Here is a 20,406-nt window from a genome sequence, read left to right as displayed (position 1 = left end):
GGCTATGAAAGACTGAGGTACATATAAAACTGCTACATTTTTAAATTATTAAAAAAAAAACTATTGAGCTGGTAACGCACGCCTTTAATCCCAGCACTCAGGAGGCAGAGGCAGGTAGATCTCTGTGAGTCTGAGGCCAGCCTGGTCTACAGAGTGAGTTCCTGGACAGCTACAGATACGCAGAGAAAAAACCCTGTCTCGAAAAACAAAACAAAACAAAATTAACTACTTATTTTGTGTGTGTGTGTGTGTGTGTGTGTGTGTGTGTGTGTGTGTGTGTGTATGCATGTGTGGAGGCTATCCACATAGATGTCTTCCTTAATCGCTCTCCTTTTTAACATTTTTTACTATTTAAAAATTTTTTTTCAAAACTTTTTTTTTTGAGACAGGGTCTCTCACTGAACCTGGAGCTCACTCGTTTGGCTAGACTGGCTGGCCAGCCAACTCCAAGCATCTCCTCGTCTCTCTCCCCACCCCACCCACCCCTAGCACTGGGGGTGCAAACATTCGCTGCTGCTCTGCACTTCTGTGTGGGTGTCTTCATTCTTGCACTTTATCAAATGGGCCATCTTTCTAGCCCCTGACATTTCAATCTGAATATGACAAAATTTCATTTCAAAATTTTCTCTTGTAGCCCAGAGTGCTGGTGTACCCCTGTAATCCCAACACTGGGGAGGCTGAGGCAGGAGGATCAGGAGTTCAAGGACATACTCACTTATAGCAAGTTGGAAGGTCAGCCTGGTTTACAAGAGACTGTCTCAAAAATGAACAAGCAAAATGAAACAAAGATTTCTTCTTGTCCAGGATATTTTCCGGGTAGCTAATGGCTACATGATCATAGTCAAGCTGGGTGCAAGGACACAGAATCTCTAATGAAGCATCATTAACCAGGGGTGGTGGAATCTCAGCATGTGGGTGGCTGAGGCAGGAGAATTCCCAGTTTGAGGTCAGTCCCAGCTCCTTAGTGGGGCCCTGCTGCAAATAGCTTTCCTACTTAGGTCAGTCAGCTCAGAGTGTATATGGACTGAGAGTGGACCCTTTGAAAAAGGCTTAGCATCTATCTCCTTTAAGAGTATCAGACAATTGCCTAAGTGTCTTAAAGTCAGAAACTTGAATTACTTCTTAGAGTAAGGTTATGAAATACATTCTCAAAAAAAATCTATTCCCGACACGGTTACTATTTTCACAGTCAAATTGATGTGAAAAAGAAAAGGCTGGTCTTCGTTGTCAGTTTGACTGGATTTAGACAGCTCTGGGCAAATGTGTGAGTGTGTTTCAGAGATGAAACCTAGGAGTGAAGAACCTCCCTGAATGGACTGGGATTCCAGACTGAAGAAAAAGCAGAAATTCTGAGCATGAGCATCCCTCTCTTTCTCTCTCTCTTCCTGACTGTGGACACAATGTGCCCAGCCTCCTCATGCTCCTGCCGCCTTGCCTTCATCGGGGGACTTGCCCTCAACTGTGAGCCTAAGTCGATCATTCTCCCTCTCTTAGATCGCTTTTTGTTCAGTGTTTGGGTACGGCAAGGACACACTTATGTGAAGTGTCTGAATAAAATAACTAATATAGGTAATCTGGGAATCTTCCAAGGAGAAGAGTGCTTGCATTCCCCAATGACCTCCATTTTCATCACTAGAGCAGTAGGAAGGAGTTACAGATGAAAAATCACAATGTCAACAGGTAGAGTAATTTCTAGAGGAATATTTTATGGACTCAATGAATGAAAAATAAGGACATGACTGCTCCTAGGTATGGTTGAGGAGAGGGGTTTTGTTGTAATACGTTGGAGAAAACAGCCAGAGGTATCTGGAAAGGTGTAGACTGAACCAGGCCATGGCTGTGGCGGAGAGTGGGGGTGGGGTGGCTGGGGTGTGTGTGTGTGTGTGTGTGTGTGTGTGTGTGTGTGTGTGTGTGTGTAGGAGAGTAGGGTGGGGTGGGAGGCAGGGGGTGGGGTGGGGGAGTGGGATGAGGTGGGGGGTGGGAGAGTGGTGTGGTGTGGGAGGCAGAGTGTGGGGTGGGGGAGTGGGATGGTGTGGGAGGTGAGGGGTGGGGGAATAGGGGGTAGGGGTAGGAGAGTGGGGATGGGGGGTGAGGAAGAGAGGAAGAGAGGAGAGAACAGGGGAGGTAAGTGGACCAAGAGAGGAGCTGTGGGCTGTTGTGGGGTATTCTCCAGAGAAGACTGCTCAGACAGTCTTTTGGGTTTAAGCCAATAGAAAATCTCTATTAGCTGGCTGGTGACTATATTGGGTGTTCAGGATTCCAGAGTAGTACTGAGTCTTCTCAGGGTGAGCTTTTAAGCACAAAAACCATGTTCTAGGTTGACATACTTCAGTTAACAAGATCAGCTAACTAGAAGCAGAACTATAAGAGCCAAAAAACAAAACAAAACAAAAACAATAACAAAAAACAAGGTTAGTACATTTTGAGACTTTCCCAGAACTTTATGAACTTTGATAGATTAGGTCTTTGTTTCAGTTTTGGCAGGTGGTGCTATCTACGTGCTGAGTTTCACAGCCTGAATGACACTTCTGTCATGGAGTCAGTTGTGCTAAGGTCTACGAAGTTCTGGGGGCTGTTACAGGACCAAGATGTCAAGAGAGGAACCAGGAGCCAAGGGGCCAAGAGAGCACATGGGATACTAAGAGAGGTGGCCTAGCCAAAATGGCTGAGTTACATAGGGATCAGGCTGGGTAAAGGGAAACAGAAGCCTACCCCTGGGAGAGAGAGGGGTAGGGTAGGGGTGAGGAATGCTGGGAGGAGCCATAGGTACTGAGTGAGACTTGTCCTGGGTTTCTTTGGGACCTGACAGTTAACAGTGATAATTATCTCTGAAAAATTGGTAATAGTAAGATTATAGAAGATTTAATTAAAATTTATTTTATATGAATGAATGTTTTGCTTGCACATATGAAGGAGCATCGTGTGGGTAGTGCCTAGAGAGGCCAAAAGGTGGCGCTGGATCCTCTGGAACTAGAGTTACACAGGCTATTATAAACCACCTTGTAGACTCTGGGAACTGAACCCCGATCTGCAAGTGCTCTTAACCACTGAACTATTTCTTCAGTCTCAGATTTCTGATTTTATACTACATGTCTCTAATATTTTATTTTTAAAGGCCTTACTAAGTATTACTTCTGTTATGATGATGATATAACTATCTTTCATAAAACAAATCAGTTTTGGTAGGTCAGGGTGTGTGTTACTTTTCTTTTAAAGAATTTTTTTAAAATATTTATGTGCGTGCATGCGTGTGTGTGTGTGTGTGTGTGTGTGTGTGTGTGCGCGCGCGCGCGCATACGCGTGCTTCACAGCACACATATAGAGGTCAGATTCCAACTTGGGAGAGTCATTTTTTCCTTCCACCATGTGGGTCCCAGGATTGAACTCAAGCCGTCTTCCTTGGTGGCAAGCACCTTTACCCACTGAGCCATCTCGCTGACCCCTTGCACCCGTTTTCATTGCCAAGCACCAACCACATTATGAGATGACCCGGTTGTTCATCTTGGGTCTGAGGAGCAGAAGTATAGCAATGGTTTTCCTTTGTTAGCTGCATCGGAATCCCCGGACAGGTGGTTAAAACATGGGCCAGTGTCTTTCCAATTGGGCAGGTCTGGGATAGGATCTACAGTGCACGCTGCCAGGCAGTTCCCACATATTGCTGCTGGACACCACACCTGGCACTCCCCTGTGGTACAAACAAAACAAAACAAACAGAACCCAGACCAGTCAAACAAACAAACAAACACAAACCTCAAGCAGGGGACTAGAAGTCTAAGCTGAGAACTGGCAAGCAAAACGGGAAGACAGACTTCATTGACTCCACTTTTGCCTGTGGCTAGTCTGTAGTTATTTTTGAGGAGGTAAACTTGATTTAACCGACTCTATTTAATAAGAACTTGTGCTACATAAGGGTTGTGCCATATCTTATTAGGTAAGTGCCTGGTTCCGAGAGTTTTCAATTAACTCCCGTGGCCTCTGGGGCTGGAGGACAGATCTTGGGTTGGCTCCCTGCACTGGGAGCTTCATAACCTGGGAGATGACTGTGCCCACTGTGCTTGGATTCTCAGCACTCTAAGGTGGTGGCATTGAGGGTAGCAGGGTAGTTATTGTTGCAGTAGTGACTTCCTGCTGGGAAGCAGCATGAGGGTATTACTAGAGGAGGCAAAGCATAGGGAAAACCACCTTGCCTGGCCTCATAATCCATCAATGACAATTTTTTTTCTGGTGGTAAAAGACACATAACATTTGTCTTTCTGACCATTTTTTGTTTGTTTGTTTTCAGTTTTTTTCCCAAGACAGAATTTCATTGTGTAGTCCTGACTGCCCTGGAACTTGCTCTGTAGATCAGGCTGGCCTCAAACTCAGAGATCCACTTGCCTCTGTTTCCCAAGTGCTGTGATTAAAGGTGTGTGCTACCACTGCCTGGCCCTTTTAACCATTTATAAAAGATGTATTTATTTTATTTTAAGTGTATAGGTGTTTTGTCTGAATGTATGTATATGTAACACATATTTTATGTAATGAACAGTGATAATTATCTCTGAAAATATTGGTAATAATGAGATTATAGAATATTCGATCAAAATTTCTAAAGCTTTGTTTATTTTATGTATATGAATGTTTTGCATGCATGTATGTAGTGCCTATAGAAGCCAAAAGGGGGCACTACATCATACCCTGAAACTGGAGTTACAGGCTGCTAACTTCTGAGTCATCTCTCCACCCCCTTGCCACCCTCCTTAACCAATTTAAGTGTACTTTACAGTTCAGTGGCATTAAGAACACTTAAGAGTACTGTAATCATCACTACAATCCACTTCTAGAACTTTTCCATGATTCCCACACTGACATTTTATAATGACTATTACATATATTTCTGCTTCTGAGATATATTCACACGGTGCACAAATTGTCTATTTAAAGTGTACAATTCACCCATTTTAGTATCTCACAGTTGTGCAACCGGCCACACAGTTAACTTTAGAACATTTTGTCACTCCAAAACAAAAGTCTTACCATTAGCCCACTCTCTCTAGCTCCACCAGCCAGTAGGCATTCCTAACTACTTTTTATCTCTGTACATTTTCCTGTTGTGGACTTTTCAGAGACGGAGTCATATAATAAATGTCTTCTTGTGACTGACTTCTGGTGGTTATCATCCTATTTTCCGGGATCATCTGTATTATAGTATGAACCAACATCTCATTCTCTTTTAACAAGATTCAAATGTGAATTATTCTCTCCCCCACGTCCCCACCCAACAGGAACTTTGGTCTCTACTTGATTGAGCAACCCATCCATCCAGATTCCAAGCCAGTGAACAAGATGTTTCTTTAGAATCTTCTACCTTGGGGAGATGATTTAGTGGTTAAGAGCACTTGCTGCTCTTCCGGAGGACTCAGGTTCCATTCCCAACACCCACATGGTGGCTCACAACAGCCTCTAACTCCAGTTCCAGGGGGTCCAGAGCCCTCTTCTGGCCTCCACAGACAATAAGCATCATACACACACACAGCACACATACATACACATAGGCAAATATTTATACATACAAAATAAAAATAAGTCTTAAAAAGGAATCCTCCATCTTGGCCCCTTGCCTTGACAGAATGTGTGTGACATGTGTCAGATGTATCTCAAAAATGACTCTCAAGGACCAGAAGTAGTGTCTCTTGCCTTTGATCCCAGCACTCAGGAGGCAGAGGCAAGGAGAACTCTGTGAGTTGGAGGACAGCCTGGTCTACACAGTGAGTTCCAAGCCAGCCTGGGCTTCATGTGATAGTTCCTGTCTCAGAAGAAAAAAAGGCCTTCAAATGGTCCCTCTTCTGCTCAGTGGAATGCCATCACAATGCTGGCTTTTAATTTCTATGGCCTCTTGCTGCCTTTTCACTTTCCCCAAGACTCCCTTCCTCTGGTCCTGTACCCGCTCCACAGAGCGGAGTCCACGGGTGCCAAATAGGTGCTTGGAGACCTCTATTGCTGCCCATTGCCTTCAGAGTCTTGTTGACACTCAGCTGGCACAGAGACCGCTTAGAGCTGACATCTGCCTGCATTCCTCCTGATTGTGCACAAGTCAGTCATTTTGCCAGACTATGGGCATTTTTCCTTGCTCTTCCTTCCCTCTGTCTGGAATGGTGGAACACTGCACAGCCTAGAGACCTAGCTCCAGTGTAACCTGGCCTGTGATGGGGCCCCCAGCTTAACTGCTAAAGTTCAGGGGGAGGTGGAAGAAACCATTTGTGCAGGTCAATTCCTATCCTTCAGTCTTCATTACTGATTATTAAGATCAAAAGCTCCTTGTCCGTTTAGCAGTGCCCACCTAAATTAATTGGCCTGCTACCCAATTGTTGTGGCACAAGCCTTTAATCTAATGGTTGTCAACCTGTGGGTTGAAACCCTTTCACAGGGGTTCACCTAAGACCATCGGAAAACACAGATATTTACATTATGATTCATGACAGTAGCAAATTTACAGTTATGAAGTAGCAATGAAAATAATTTTATGTCTAAGGGCCACCACAACATGAGGAACTATGTTAAAGGGTCATAGAATTAGGAAGGTTGAGAACCACTGCATCCCATACAGGGAGGCAGAGCAGGTGGATCTCTGTGGGATCAAGGCTGGCTTGATCTACATAGTTCTAGATCAGCCAGGGGTACATAGTAAGATTCTGTTGAAAAAAAAATCCAGTCTGTATGTTTATTCCCATGTTTCTAGGTTGAACATTAACTTTTCTCACAGAAGACCATAATGTGTGGTACTTCCAGAATTTCTTCTGATTATGCTTTGATTTGCATCTTAATTGTGAAAATATTCTTTCTTATAATTTCTTAGCATGGATGGTAGCATGAGTAGAAAGCTGTAGAAGCCACACTCCTTGATAGTCTCTTAGGACTGTCCTCCCAGTTTGCTTAAACTAAGCAGTGCTGAAGAAAAAGGATGGAAAGATGTTCTTAGCAAGTTAGCCTCTATACTTCCCTCTTTTGTGCATTTCACTTTGTGTGTGTGTGTGTGGGGGGGGTGTGTTTGTGCGTGTGTGTTGGAGGGTTTTCATGCACAAATATGAGCATACATGTGGAGGCCAAAGGAAAATCTTGGGTGTTGATCCTCAGGAACCATCCATGTTGTTTCTTGAGATAGGGATTTCTCACTCAGACTTAATACTTGCTGATTAAGCTAGACTGGCTGGCCATGAGCCCCAGAGATGTGCTTACCTCTGCTTGGTCAGCACTGGGATTATAAGTATGCATCACTATGCACAGCTTTCTATGTGTATGCATCACTTTGCAGCTTTTTATTCGGGTGCTGGGAATTGAACACAGGTTTTCCTGCTTCCGTAACAAGCACCCTACTGACTGAGCTATTCCCCAGCCCCTTCTTCTGTCCGTTCTAGATAAAACTTGCTATAACTAATTGCTTTTAAAGTTGGTTACTCAGCTATTCTTTAGAAATTGTATTGAATCTTTGTATGTACACACACACATGTGTGCACATGCACATGTGTGACAACACATATATAGGACAGAGGACAACTTCTGGGAGTTGGGTTTTCTCCTTCCATCATGTGGGTCCTGGGGATCCAACACAGGTCATCAGGCTTGCTGGCCCTTATCTATGAAACCGTCTCACTGGCCTTGTTCTTGGGGTTTGAAAACAAGAGCCCTCTTTGCACTTTTCTAGGTGTGTGAAAGAGTGCATGGCATCTTTTCGCTGCTGCCTCCTTTGTGTTTCCTTTGCTACAGAGACTTCTGAAGGAAATCATGATTTAGCCATGCCTTGAAAGTTTCTGCTCTCATTTGATCATTTCTGCCTCTCTGCAGATCAGGTAAACCCTGTTCTCTGGGATTTGTTGGAAAGGATTCAGTCAATGTGAAAGCGAAAGTCGCTTCTTCCCAGATTAGTCACAGGCGCGCTCAACACAATACAGCAAAATGTTCATTCGATGGCTTTTGATCTTGACATGCATTACCTTTAGCCCAGTGCACACACAATGTGAAGGAAGAATGGAAAAGACTGTCTTAAATTCATGGCCATCAGACCTTGCTCACCTGACAAAAGGGCTATTTGCTGGCATTCCCCACTGTGAAGTTACTGCTTTCACGTGTTGGAAGCATGAAGACATTTATAAAGGGGCAAATACTTTGAGGCCATGCAGATGCCCTTCTTCTACTTAAACGTTCACCCAGTAATTTGGCGATTTTAGTCAGATTGTGCTTCCACCATTACTGCAGTCTTCTTTTATCTTTTATGTATGTGCATGCATGTGAACCTGTGCACCGCTTGTATTCGGGAGCCAGGGTTAGCCAGAAGATGGCATTGGGTCCTCTGGAGCGGAATTAGTTACAGGTGATTGGGAGCCATTATGTGGGTGCTGGGAACTGAACCTGGATCCTTTGAGAGGAGAGTAGTAAGGGCTCTTAACTGCTGAACCACCTCTCTAGTCCCGTTTTGTTTTTTGAGACAAGATCTCACTCTGTAGCTCAGGCCGGCTTGGAACTCACTGTGTAGCCTACACTGGCTTCAACTTGTGGCAAGCCTTCTGTCTAGAGTGCTGGGATTCCAGATATGAACTATCACGACCAGCCTGTCTTGCTATTCTAATGCTGTTGACCTTCATCTTCATTTATTAACTGGAATCACTCTGTAAGGACAGCTTATTCCCTTCTTGTTGATGTTTTTTAAAGATTTTATTATTTTTAGTGTGTGTGTGTGTGTGTGTGTGTGTGTGTGTGTGTGTGTGTGTGTATGTGTACCGTGTATGTAGGTGCCCATGGAGACCAGAGGACATCAGGTCCCCTGGAACGGGAGTTCCAGGTGATTGCGAGTCACATGGTATGGGTGCTAGGAATTGAACTCAGGTCCTCTGGAAGAGTGGCAAACACTCTTAACTGCAGCCATCTCTCCAACACCTGAATATATTTTATGTGTAGTTTGAGCTGTTCCAGCTTTGGCCTTTAGGACGCCTTTCATTTTTTTTTTTCTTAAGCATGTCTTTGCTTTCTAGCACTGTGAGATTTGTACTCCATAAAGCTCACTAAAAGTACTATATAATGACTGTCTTTTGTAAAGCACTCAGCATGCAATTTGTAATAATGTAAAGATGATATTAAAGGTTATCAAAGCAAAGTATCATTCATGACATGTCAATTACAGATGTCGAGCCCAAGCACAGGGAGACAGCAAGGATGACAGGTTGTAGTGCTGGAGAAGCAAAGGCTCAAGTACCTTCACTTTTTATCCCAAACGTTGCTACCACTGAGCACCACAGTGGCGCCTTTTTAATCATGTGATGCCATTTGAATGTGACAAGTCAGATACTTTCCATTTTCCAAATCCATTATCTATGCTGGTAGAAATGGGAGTTCAGTGGGAAAATGATGTGGTATTAAATACAATTGTATTTCTCTAGAAATATTCATGCAATGAATTAACATAATTTGGAATGCATTGGAAATCCTGCATTAGCTATTCTGTTTAAAGGATCCACTCGTAGGAAGGAGTCAGGATGCGGAATTACTCTTGTATTCATGTCAGCAGCTGGACTGGAATCTTGACGTTCACTTCTCTTGTGCTGGTCAGCAAAAGCTTCTCAAGGGGAATGAAAGGACAATGGGAATGATTCAGAAGAACGGAACAATAAGTGGGAAAAGGGAATGTTCATTCGTAATTTAGTGAAACTGAAGATGAAGAATTCTCGAGTTTTGAATAGAAGCCACAGTTGGTTTAGTTTAAGGCATTAAAGTCAGGGCACACCTCAAGAACCTTTTTTTTTTTTAATTAAGTCTTGCTACCAGTCTTTCTTTTGTGATAAAACGCCCAGTTTGTCATTGCAGGAAGTGCACTCAGACTGGGGATAAGGATGCAGGTCTTGAGATCAAGAAGCAAAAGTTAGGTCCTGAGAGTTCCTTCCTGCTGTGAGCATGGGGCCTCTGGCCTCTGGCTCCTGGCCTCCCCCCTCATGCCATGGCCCCCAAACGGCAATCTGTGTTCCTGCCTCAGTCCAAGAAACCCAAATCGACCCCTGCCCTGAAGCTGGAGGACAAGTCGGTCTCTGCCGGCCTGCCGAAGGAAGGAGAAGAGCAGAAGAAGCAACTGAACACATTGACAGAGTACAACATCAAACAGACAGACTTGATGAACAAGCCAGTGAGGGCATTCTGAAAGGAGAATAGAAACATAACAAACTCCGCCAACCATTTCTTCAGAAGAGTCAGAACTGATCACCAAAATCCCAAATTTTTGGGTAACAACATTTGTCAACCATCCATAAGTGTCTGCACTGCTTGGGGAGGAAGATAAAGAGGTTCTGCAATGCTTGACCAGAGTTGAAGTGACAGAATTTGAAGACATTAGATGAAAATCCTTACTTTGAAAATAAAGTTCTCTCCAAAGAATTTCATCTGAATGAGAGTGGTGACCCATCTTTAAAGTCCACTGGAATCAAACAGAAATCAGGAAGGGATTTGACAAAACGCTCAAGCCAACCGCAGAATAAGGCCAGCAGGAAGAGGCGGCGAGCTTCTTCACCTGGTTCACTGACCATTCTGATGCGGGTGCAGCTGAGTTAGGCGAGGCCATCAGAGACGGTGTTTGGCCAACCCCCTCGCAGTCCTGTTTGGTTCCTGATATGGATGAAGAAGAAGGAGAGGCAGAAGATGATGATGGTGATGGTGAAGAAGAGGAAGGCTTGGAAGATATTGATGAGGAAGGGGATGAAGATGATGATGAAGGGGAGGAAAGAGAGGAGGATGAAGGCGAGGATGACTAGCACAGAAGACTGATGGATTCCAACCCTCTTTTTTATTTTCTTTTTCTTTTTGAATTTTCTCCAGTCTCTGGGAACAAGTTGCAGTCATATCCCTCCCCCAACAACCCCTCTTGTGCTCAGTAGCCCTGGTTTTGAGGTCTCTCTTCTCAACACCATGGTTCTCAACCTATTTTGGGGGAAATACCTTGTGAAAAATACAACAGGAAAAGAATCTCCACTATTCTGCTCTAAATTCCTTTTTATCCTTTGTTGTCTCAAACTGTGGATTCAACACCACCACCCTGCTCTGTGGGAAAAAAGAAAAGCCCTTCGGCCCCCTTGGCTCTGCTGGAGGCTGGGGGGTGCTAGGCCCCTGTGTAGTAGTGCATAGACTTCTAGCTTTTTTCCTTTCTCTGTATATTGGGCTCAGAGATTACTCTGTATCTCTATGTGAATACAGACAGCATTTACCAACATGTATCTGTCTACTTTCTCTTGTTTAATAAAAAGAAAAAAGGGGGGTATAGAAGGTCAGCAAGGTGGGTTGAGGTGTGTGGGGGGGTAAGTGGGCATCGTGACAACATGGCTTCTCCTTTGGCATGTTTGATTGTGATGTTTAACCGACATCCTTGCAGTTTAAGATGACGCTTTTAAAAAAAATTCTCTCCTAACAATGACTTGAGCCCTGCCACTCAATGGGAGAATCAGCAGAACCTGTAGGGTTTTTATTTGGAGTTGACATTCTCTGTTGTAACTTTATTTTAATTAATTAATTTGGTTTTTCACTGGAAGGAAATATGCTGATTTTAAATGTTGAAGTGTACAAGTTGCTTTGTTACAATAAATCCAATGTGTACACACACAAAAAAAAGAGAAAGAAAGAAAAGTTAGGCTGGGTTGTCCAGCACTTGCCTACTTGCTGGGTTCAAGTCCCATTGCCACAAAAATAAGGCATCCTTGAGACAAACTGCAATGTACATTGTATTGGCAAAATGGACCTGTGCTGTTTGAGCTCATTGAGATGCTAGCTCTGAAATTGGGGTTGCCCCACCTCCATTTTAGACCCAAGCATGTTTGTTTCAAAGTGTCCTTCAAGGTCTGGGGATGGGCTGGTTCTCCTAACTCTTTGTCAATAAGGAGACTACAAGAAAACAGACCAAGAGTAAAACCACTGTGTCCTTGAGAATAGCTAGAAGGTGAACCATTTCCAACAGATGTCACTGTTGTTTACCCCATGATATAAAAGTGCCCACCATGGGAAAGAGAAGTCAGAAATTCCAGCCAGCTTCCTCCACTTCCCCAGTCAGCTTCTGCCAGATGTTGTGTGCACCTGATTTAATGATATTTTGCTATCTGTCTCTTGCTATTAATTCTTTTACTTTGGCTTGCTATATACTTAATAAACTAACTCAATAAACTGAAGGTATGGTATTACAGACCATTCTCTGGGCTATACAAAACACAGACCAAGATTCAAAACTTGAAGGTGAGGTTGGCAAAGCAATTCAATTAGAAGGCTAAGATTAAGACTAAGATTAAGCAATGGATAAAAGAAGTCCTTTCTCCCTGAAGAGTCCTGAGCTGGTTGCTGCTTTGGGTGCACTGGACTCTGCGATGTCCAGGTAAGTCTGGTAGATCTCATCAACAGTGTTCAATGACTTTGTTTAAAAAATTTATTTGTATGGGTGTTTTGGTTGTAAATGCACCACGTGTGTGCAGTGCCCACAGAGGCCAAAAGAGGCAGACATCACATCCCCTGGAACTTGAGTTACAAATGATTGTGATCCACCATGGGCATACTGGGAATTGAACCCTGGTTCTCTGGAAGAGCAAACAGGGCCCTTAATGATTTTTGGCTCATCACTCTGAGAATGCATGGGTCAGCAACCACAAATCTTCAGCACCCCAGGTGCCAAGCCACCACAAGTCTAGCTCAGCTATTTCCATCTTGAACACATGCCCAGCCATTTTCCGGGGTCTGAATGTCTTTGAGAGAGAATTAGGATGGTCTAATGATCTGGGGCTTGGCCAAGAGAGCCACTTTTGGAATTGGACAGATCTCAGACAAGTTCTTGTTGAGCTTAGGGGAGAATGTTTTAGTAACAGTGAGTTAAGTCAGGCTCCGAGTCTCACTCAGTGTTTGTCAACTGCAAGATCATAAGGTTCCATTGTCTTGGTTAGACCATGGATATGTCAAGGCATGTAATGAGCAGAACAGCTATGTGGATGAGCCTTCTGTCTCTTGATCTTGTCTAGGTTGTTGTGACACACACAGACGGTATCTAGAGAAGGATGCTGCTGCTATTCTTCCCTCCCTCTTCATCTCCAGGATCATGCTATGTGTCCCAGGCTAGCCCTTAAGTCCGAATTCATCAAACTTAAGACCTTCTTAGCCTCACACTTATGGATGATTTTTTTTCCAGAACACATTTCTACAGAAATTCTAGGTTATGACTTATGCACAAGTGATGCCCCATTATTATTCAATGGGTATGCAAGACAGCTCTCCACTGGGCATGGGGTCAGCTTTGGTCACTTTTGAGTATACTAGTCCCCAGCCTCCATTTGCAGGGGCCAATGATCTAATTTCTCTTGTCTCACTTTCTCAGCCGTCTATTTTGTCTCTAGTCTAGCTCATTATCTCTTCCTACCACCAGATGGTGGAAAGTGGAAAGGAAATAACAGGCTGGTAAATGAATGTGGTTGCAGGCTCTATGGCTGAAAGGTGTGGTGGGGAATGGACCCCCCCAAAAGGAGCTTATAATTGCCCAGGAATTCCTGTGAATTACTATTTTCATTTTAGCATCCATTAAATTGTTGGCTATCCAGGTCTGAGGTCAATACTGCATAAGGATGCCTGATAGAAACGAGCCAAGCTTTGTCTTCGGACCTCGAAAAATTCCTAAGCAATAGAACCCCACACCTGGTCCAGGCAACACCGGGTCAGGTGTAAGGAGGGTCCAATCCTGTGAGAGGCGGTGTCCAGTGGTGCAGCTGCCCAGCAGCCTCGCTGCGCCCCTCTCTTTGGGCTTCTCGAGCCCACCACCTCCCACGCTCCAAAGTCGCACCTGGCCTGCCGGCATTCCGAGCTGCAGGGAAAGGCCCCTTCCTCCAACAGCCCCCTGCTAGCAGCCTGGTTCCCAATGTTGTCACCTGTTCATAACCCAGCAGGTGTCTGGCTCTTCACCTGCTGATGGCTTCCCCTCGGGCAGCCCTCCTTCCCCGGGGTACCGCCTTCCGATCCACCTTTTCCACGTGTCCCTCAACTCCGACGCCCCCACCCCCAAAGACCCCCTAAATCTCCTCCGGTCTCGAGGAGTCTCGCGGCATTTCCTGGGGCGTGAGCCGAGCATCAGCGCATAGGGGGCGACCGTGGCAGAGCTTGGGTCGGGACAGAGCGGGTAGTGAGGGGGGCCACCGAGCCCCGCCACCAGAGGACGCGCCCCGGAGTCAGGCCGGACGCTGCCAGGGCCCCGCCCCTCAGCCCCGCCCCCGCCTGGCGGCCGCGCCCCTCCAGCGGGCGGAGCTGCGGAGCCTCGCAGCCGCGAGGAGGAGGGGAGAGCAGGCTCCGAGGCAGCTGCCTTGCCCTGGGCTGGGCGGTGCTTTTTTTTTTTCTTTTTCGCAATTTCCACTCTCCGAGAGCAGGAAACCCGGAGCAGCCGGGCGCAGCGGGGCCGCGATGCAGCAGCAGCAGCAGCAGGAGTCGCCCCAGGGCAGCAGCGGCAGCGGCAGCAGAGGCAGCAGCGGGCGGCGCTGAGCCGCCACCACCGCTACTGAGGAAGAAGCCGGCCCAGCTGCAGCCGCGTCCCAACGCCCGCGCCCCCAATCCCCGCGCCGCGACCCCGGCGCCCCGAACCCCACGCCCGATTCCGCTAACTTTCACGCTGCTTCGGCGGCTCGGCCCGGCTTGGCGCCAATGGGTGAGTGCAGGGGCCGCTCATCCTTGTGTGGGGTCGGCGCGCCCATCCCGGGACCGCAGACCCGGGGAGGGCGCCCCGGAGCAGGGCCCGGAGAGTGACATCGCGCTGGGCGCCCTCCCTCGCCTTGCGCACCCCGATTCACTCTCACTTGCTTTAGTGTCCCCGCGGAGCCCGCGCGCGGCACGGACAGGAGCCCGAGGGGACCTGGGTAGAGAATCGCGGGGGCTGGCTCCGGGGCGGCTTAGGTTGAGGGATGCAGGGGGTGTGGTTGCCTTTTTCGGGTGGGCGGGGAGAGTTTTGTCTTTGCCATTTTTCTTACCAAAGCGCACCCTCCCTGCGCTGGGGACGCGGGCACCTGAATTTGGTGGGTTCCAGCCCTGTGCAGGGCTCTTGGGGTTCTTGGTGCCTGTCTGGCCCAGGCTGAGAAGAACCTCGAATCTCGGGGTCTTTGGGGGAGGGTTAGATTGCCCTTATTGCCGGCTGATGCGGAGATGGAAGGTTAGGAAACGCCCCAGTACCGGGCCTGGCGGGCTGGCTGACCCAGGGTCCTGAGCTCTTCATGCAGCCCCCACTTGTGTTTCCAGCTATCTCTCTCTGCCTTTCTTCCCTCCCGTCTGGCCCCCTCTCCACTCTGTGATCCTCAAAGGCTACTTCCCATATCCTTCTGTAAGTCTGCAGGGCTGGGAACTGGAAATGGTGATCCAGTTTTGATTTACCTAGAAAACATAATTTCCATGTAGGTAGCTAACATTAGGTCTTTTGGGTCCCATTTATTATAGACCTGACAGTGTGGGAACCACCTTACTGCCCAGAGGAGCCAACACTTTAGTGAGCAAAGGACTCGTGATTGTCTGGTCTCTATTAAACGTTCGGCTTACCCAAGTCTTGCTGATGGCCAACCTCTGCTTTTTGTGCCTCTAGCAGATTATTTTTGGGTGTTTCTAGGCCAAGCATAGCTAGCAGTCTGCACATTATAAGTCATTATAAAGTGAGACTTTTCTGTATTCAGGTAATAGGATCTTGGTGCACCAGCCAGAAAGGGTAGGCAGGAGTCACAGGATGTTCATGCATACACAAGCACTGGAGGAAAGGTCTAACCCAGTTAAGTTGTTGATCAATGAAGTTCAAATCCCATTTGTGATTGTTTACCAAAATGCCTTTCCCTTTTCCAAAGTGGTAGTGATCTCATGGCCTCTCAACTTAAGTGTCACTTTTTTCACAATGCCCTTTTCTGATGATCACACCACTCCACGTCTAAATGGGTTCCTTTCTCATATGACACTTTTTTTTTCACAGCAGTATTACCTATTCTAGTGTGTTTAATATTTATGTCCTCTACCTGGGCTCAGTGACTATCAGGACAGCATTGTGTTGTATGGTCTGCTCACAATGGTTTTTTTGTTTTTTGTTTTTGATGTCTGGTGCAGATCAGGCTTTAAATCAATATTGAATGGATGGATGGATGGATGGCATGCAACCCTCCTACTCCATGGAAGACACGACATTTAATTCATACTCTTATTTTGTTTTGCCTTGATTAAGAAGATTGAGTCCATTGGCCAAAGTAAATACTTCTCTAAAACCCTTAGAGGTCACTTTAGAAATGCACCGCTTTCTCCCGAGCTGATAGGGAATGCTATTGGGATCAGCTTTAGGTTACTGAAAGAGTTATACACAAAAAGCAATTGTCAGTTTGCATGGGCAGGCTATGCTTTGTAGACCTCAGTGGGAAGAGGATGGAGTCTCCTTTAAGAAGCAGCAGACCTGTTTATCATTGAGATCTAAACTGTTTGCATTCTTTAAACTCTCTTAAGAAAATAGAGTGCTTCTGCAATTTATAGCTCTTTCCAGTATCGTTTTAAAATTGTAGCCATTATGCAGCAATCAATTATTATTTATTTCAGGAGTTCATACATGGAGGCACCAAGAGTAAAATGAATGCCATTTAATTCATTATAATGTGCCTAAGTGGGATTTAAGGTGTTTGTAGTAGTTTGTGGGTAAAAATCACCTGCTGTTTTCTAAAGAGTCCTTAATGGTATATTTGCAATGAAATACAGATATTTAATAGTTGATTCTATTTGTTTTTTAATAGAGAGACCTAGTGGTGCTAGGATTCTGTGTGAGAGGGCATGAGAACACACACACACACACACACACACACACACACACACACACACACACTCACACACAGTCCCTTTCTCCAAATCTCTCTGGTTTTCAGATTTATCTCATTTATCAATTTGATACTCTTGCTTGGCCTAATGATGATTTTTTTCCAGTGATGACGAACGTAATCAGATCATATCATATAGTCCTTGATCTGGACACTAACTGAAAGTCACAAAATCCCTAACCCCGAAATGAAGTTGGCTAGTTTTGCAGTGGTCTCTTACAAAACACTATGAACTTGCTGGGAGGGGCCTATGGTGCCAGACACAGGGAAAGCCTCTTATAATTAGAGCAGTGCAAGGACTGTGACCCAAATCTGGGAGTAGTGAAGGGTTTGCAAGCCAAGCAAATGACTTCTGTTGAAGGATTTCCAGAGTAACAACAAAGTTTGGGCAGCTCGGGGCAATGCTGTGTCAGCGGTAGGCTATGCTGAGTGAGAGCTAGAATCGATACCATACGATGCCTTCTACCGACAAGTCTTGACTTAAACATGGAAGAAAGGGCTCGCCCCTTTATTTTCCATAGCCCATGGCCAGAGCAAAAGGCATGGTTTTGCTGGTTGCAGAGACCTTGGTTGTTTCCTGTTCTACTCCTCCAGTTACCTTGCATTACTCATATTCATTAACAATGCTTGTGTTTGTAAGTTTTTGAAGTATGCTACCTGCAGTGATAAATATTCATCCATCTAGCCATCCATCTCATTATGTATTTATCTCCCGCTTTCAGCCAGGAAACAGGTACGTGTTACCTTTAGACCTGCCCACTTAAACTTCTCAGTCTGGTGGAGGATGTGAGTGCAAGGGTTGTTGCAGTATGTAAGTAAAAGCTATAGTAAGTGTCCTGAAAGATGAGCAGAGGAATCTGGTTTAGGCCGGAGAGCAGGTGAGGATGATGTCTTTGAGGAGATTTTGAGTCACCCACCCTCCCTGGGGACACACCCGGGATTCAACAAGCTGAGTTTTCTTCTCCTTGCACACTGTGAGGACCTTGGGGCCTCTGAGCAAGGCGGGGTGAGAGAGACTGACAGCTTTGTACCTTTGTCAGGTGGTTTGGGAGCATTTAAAGGAGCCAGACATTGCTCTGGCTTGGATGCTGCCAGAGCTACTTCTGAGATTGAGTATTTTAAGAAATGTTTTCTAGAAGAGGGAAAAATTGGAGCCAGGCAAAATCTGGGGTTGGTATAAAAGCAGCAAGCACCCACGTTAGCAGTACTGGGGGATGTCTGCTCACATTCATGCTTTGGACAAAGTTCATGTTTTGTTTGTCTTCAAACATGATTACAGGGTGGCTTTGTTTGTATCTTGTCCTATTCGGATCACAGACTGGCCTTGCCTGATGCTGCTGCTCTGAGGGATTGTTGCTCCTGAACAGTACTCCAGACTGTGCACTCAGCCAGTTTCCCAATAGTAGGATCCCCTTTTCTGTTTCTCAGAGTTGACCTGAGAGGTGAGGAGCAAGGTTTTTTATTGTGTGCTGGCGGGGTGTGTGTGTGGGGTGGGGTGGTATGTTCAATAACTACTACTTTAATATTAGCTAGCTTTAGTCTTGGGCTTTTTGTTCAACATTGAGAAAAATGAGTAACTGGAATGCTATACCAGGGAAATTTATGGAATAATCCAGCTCAGGCTGCTGAGAACAAAGAGATCAGGTGCTACGTGAGAAAGAAACAGCACCAGAAAATACCAGAATCCTTCCAGCGTTAGAGGAGAGCTACCAGCAGTACCTTGGGATCACTTGAGAGACAGAAATTCTTCAGTAGTATCTCAACAGTCTTACAAAATCAGGGACTCTGGACAATGGGGTCCAGCAATCAGCATTTGAGTAAGTCCTCTAGGAGGCTCTTTTTTTAATTTTTAAGTTTTTTATGCACATGTCCCATGATGTGCTCATGGAGGCTAGAGGACAACTTTTGGGGACTGGTTGTCTCATTGCATCTTGTAGGTACCAGGGATGCAGGTGGTTGTGGCTGCCAGCAAGTCCCTTTACCTGCTGAACCATGTGGTTCTGATACAAGGTCAAGTATGCAAGCTCCTTGCCTTTTAGATGATGCTCCTGGCTCATTGGAGTGCTTGGGGTACCCTGTTCTTAACAAGATGTTCTGGGCATTAGGCTGTATATATCTGGGCTGCTGGGAAGTAACATTTTTCTGCCTCCCATACTTGTATTAACTATTCCGTGCCCTGGTTTCTCCTGGCTCATTGGACATTCATAACTAATCACTTTCTTCCTCCTTGAAGATTCTTTGTTTTTAAACTTTAGATTTTAAAAGCCATCTGCTATAAATTTTTGAGTTTGTCCCCCATATTTGTGTATTGAAAACTCAGTCCCCCAATTAATGTTAATGATATTTGGAGTTGGAGCCTTTGGGAGGCAAGTAGGGTTGGATGACGTAATGAGAGTGAGCCTCCACGATGGAATTAGTGGTTTTCTAGGAACAGGAAGAAACCCGTTTTGATGTCCTCCACTATGGTAGGAAGCAACAAAGCCACCCTGAAGAGGAGCCAGGCAAACAGCAATGCCATGTTCTTGGACTTACCAGCCTTTAGGAGAGTAAGCCAAGTAAAGTTCTCTTTATAAGTTACCCATGCCAGGGTATTTGGTTACAGCCATGGAAAGCAGACTGGGGCGCCGCCTTTAACGTTCCACTCGGTGTTCATTGTTTTCATCTTTGCTCTTCACTGCTGTTCTTAAGGCAGCTTTCCCCCATCCTGTACTTCTGCCATAGAGCCTGCACCTTTGAGGATGACTGCCTCTGGCACTGCCCTGATACTGTTCTGGAATCTCTTCATGCCATGGTAACTCTTGTATAACATTAGTGGGACCAGCCTTCATATTATACATCCCAGGGGCTCAGGAGAGAGAACTACTAACAGCGAGGACTATTTTCAGGAAATAGAATCTCAGCACACCGAGCTCTATAGTCCACTTGCTTTAATTCCTCTGGCATAACATCCTTTATACCCAGCTTCAGTTCTGTTCTCGTGCCTAGCTCCTTTCTTGGCTGATTTCTCTCTACACTTACCTAAGTTCTATCTTAATTCTCTCATCTTAATTCTGCCTCATCTAGGTCCTTTTCAGCTTGTTCTTACCCAGCTAGGGCTTTCCCATCTGCCTCTCCTCATCTTCCATCTCATTCCTCTACTACTCTCTTCTAGCTCTTCAATCTAGTTCTTCCCCATCTCAGTTTGTTCCTCCTAAGTTCTTACCCATCGAGTTCTTTCAGTCTCCTTTCTCTTCTCCATCTCCCTGTGCCCTGGAAGTCCTGGTATATAAAGCCAGACTTCCAGAGTCAAACGGAGGGGTGATAAGAATCACATTGAGAGGCAATAACCGTTAATTATCATTTGCAACCCCAAAGGGAAGTGACCAATGGGGAAATGAATTAACTAAAGGTAATATTCGGGTAATATCTAAGAAGAAGGATCTTATGTGCCCAACTATTAAACTCTTAAACGTGATTAGTAGAAAAATGTTAAGAATCTATAAGTTGCTAGGTCAATGGGAGAAAATAAAACTCTCTTCTTTTTTCCTGTGGCTCCTATCTGTCCAAGCTATCTGCCGTTTTT

At 45.4% G+C, this 20,406-nt stretch overlaps 1 protein-coding gene and 1 pseudogene across 7 annotated transcripts in view; both read left to right on the top strand.

Moving 5' to 3' along the window:
- Window positions 1-2,132: 2,132 nt before the first annotated feature.
- LOC128102859 (protein SET-like) lies at window positions 2,133-12,094 on the top strand (annotated as a pseudogene).
- A 2,204-nt stretch (window positions 12,095-14,298) lies between these two features.
- Window positions 14,299-20,406, top strand: part of Sh3kbp1 (SH3 domain containing kinase binding protein 1) — a 343,879-nt gene continuing 337,771 nt past the window's right edge. For 5 of the 7 annotated variants that reach the window (XM_052726364.1, XM_052726219.1, XM_052725905.1 and 2 more), the window contains exon 1: window positions 14,300-14,668. In XM_052726364.1, the coding sequence (XP_052582324.1) occupies window positions 14,665-14,668 (4 nt within the window). In that variant the 5' untranslated portion in view covers window positions 14,300-14,664. Of the gene's footprint in view, window positions 14,669-20,406 lie in introns of all 7 variants that reach the window. The other 2 variants (XM_052726292.1, XM_052726149.1) reach the window with 1 other exon arrangement.

Source organism: Peromyscus californicus, unplaced genomic scaffold (assembly GCF_007827085.1).
Source record: "Peromyscus californicus insignis strain IS unplaced genomic scaffold, ASM782708v3 Scaffold_10__1_contigs__length_136768540, whole genome shotgun sequence".
Classification (NCBI taxonomy): Eukaryota; Metazoa; Chordata; class Mammalia; order Rodentia; family Cricetidae; genus Peromyscus; species Peromyscus californicus.
Note: the sequence above shows the minus strand (reverse complement) of the source record. Positions and strands in the feature narration are given on the sequence as shown.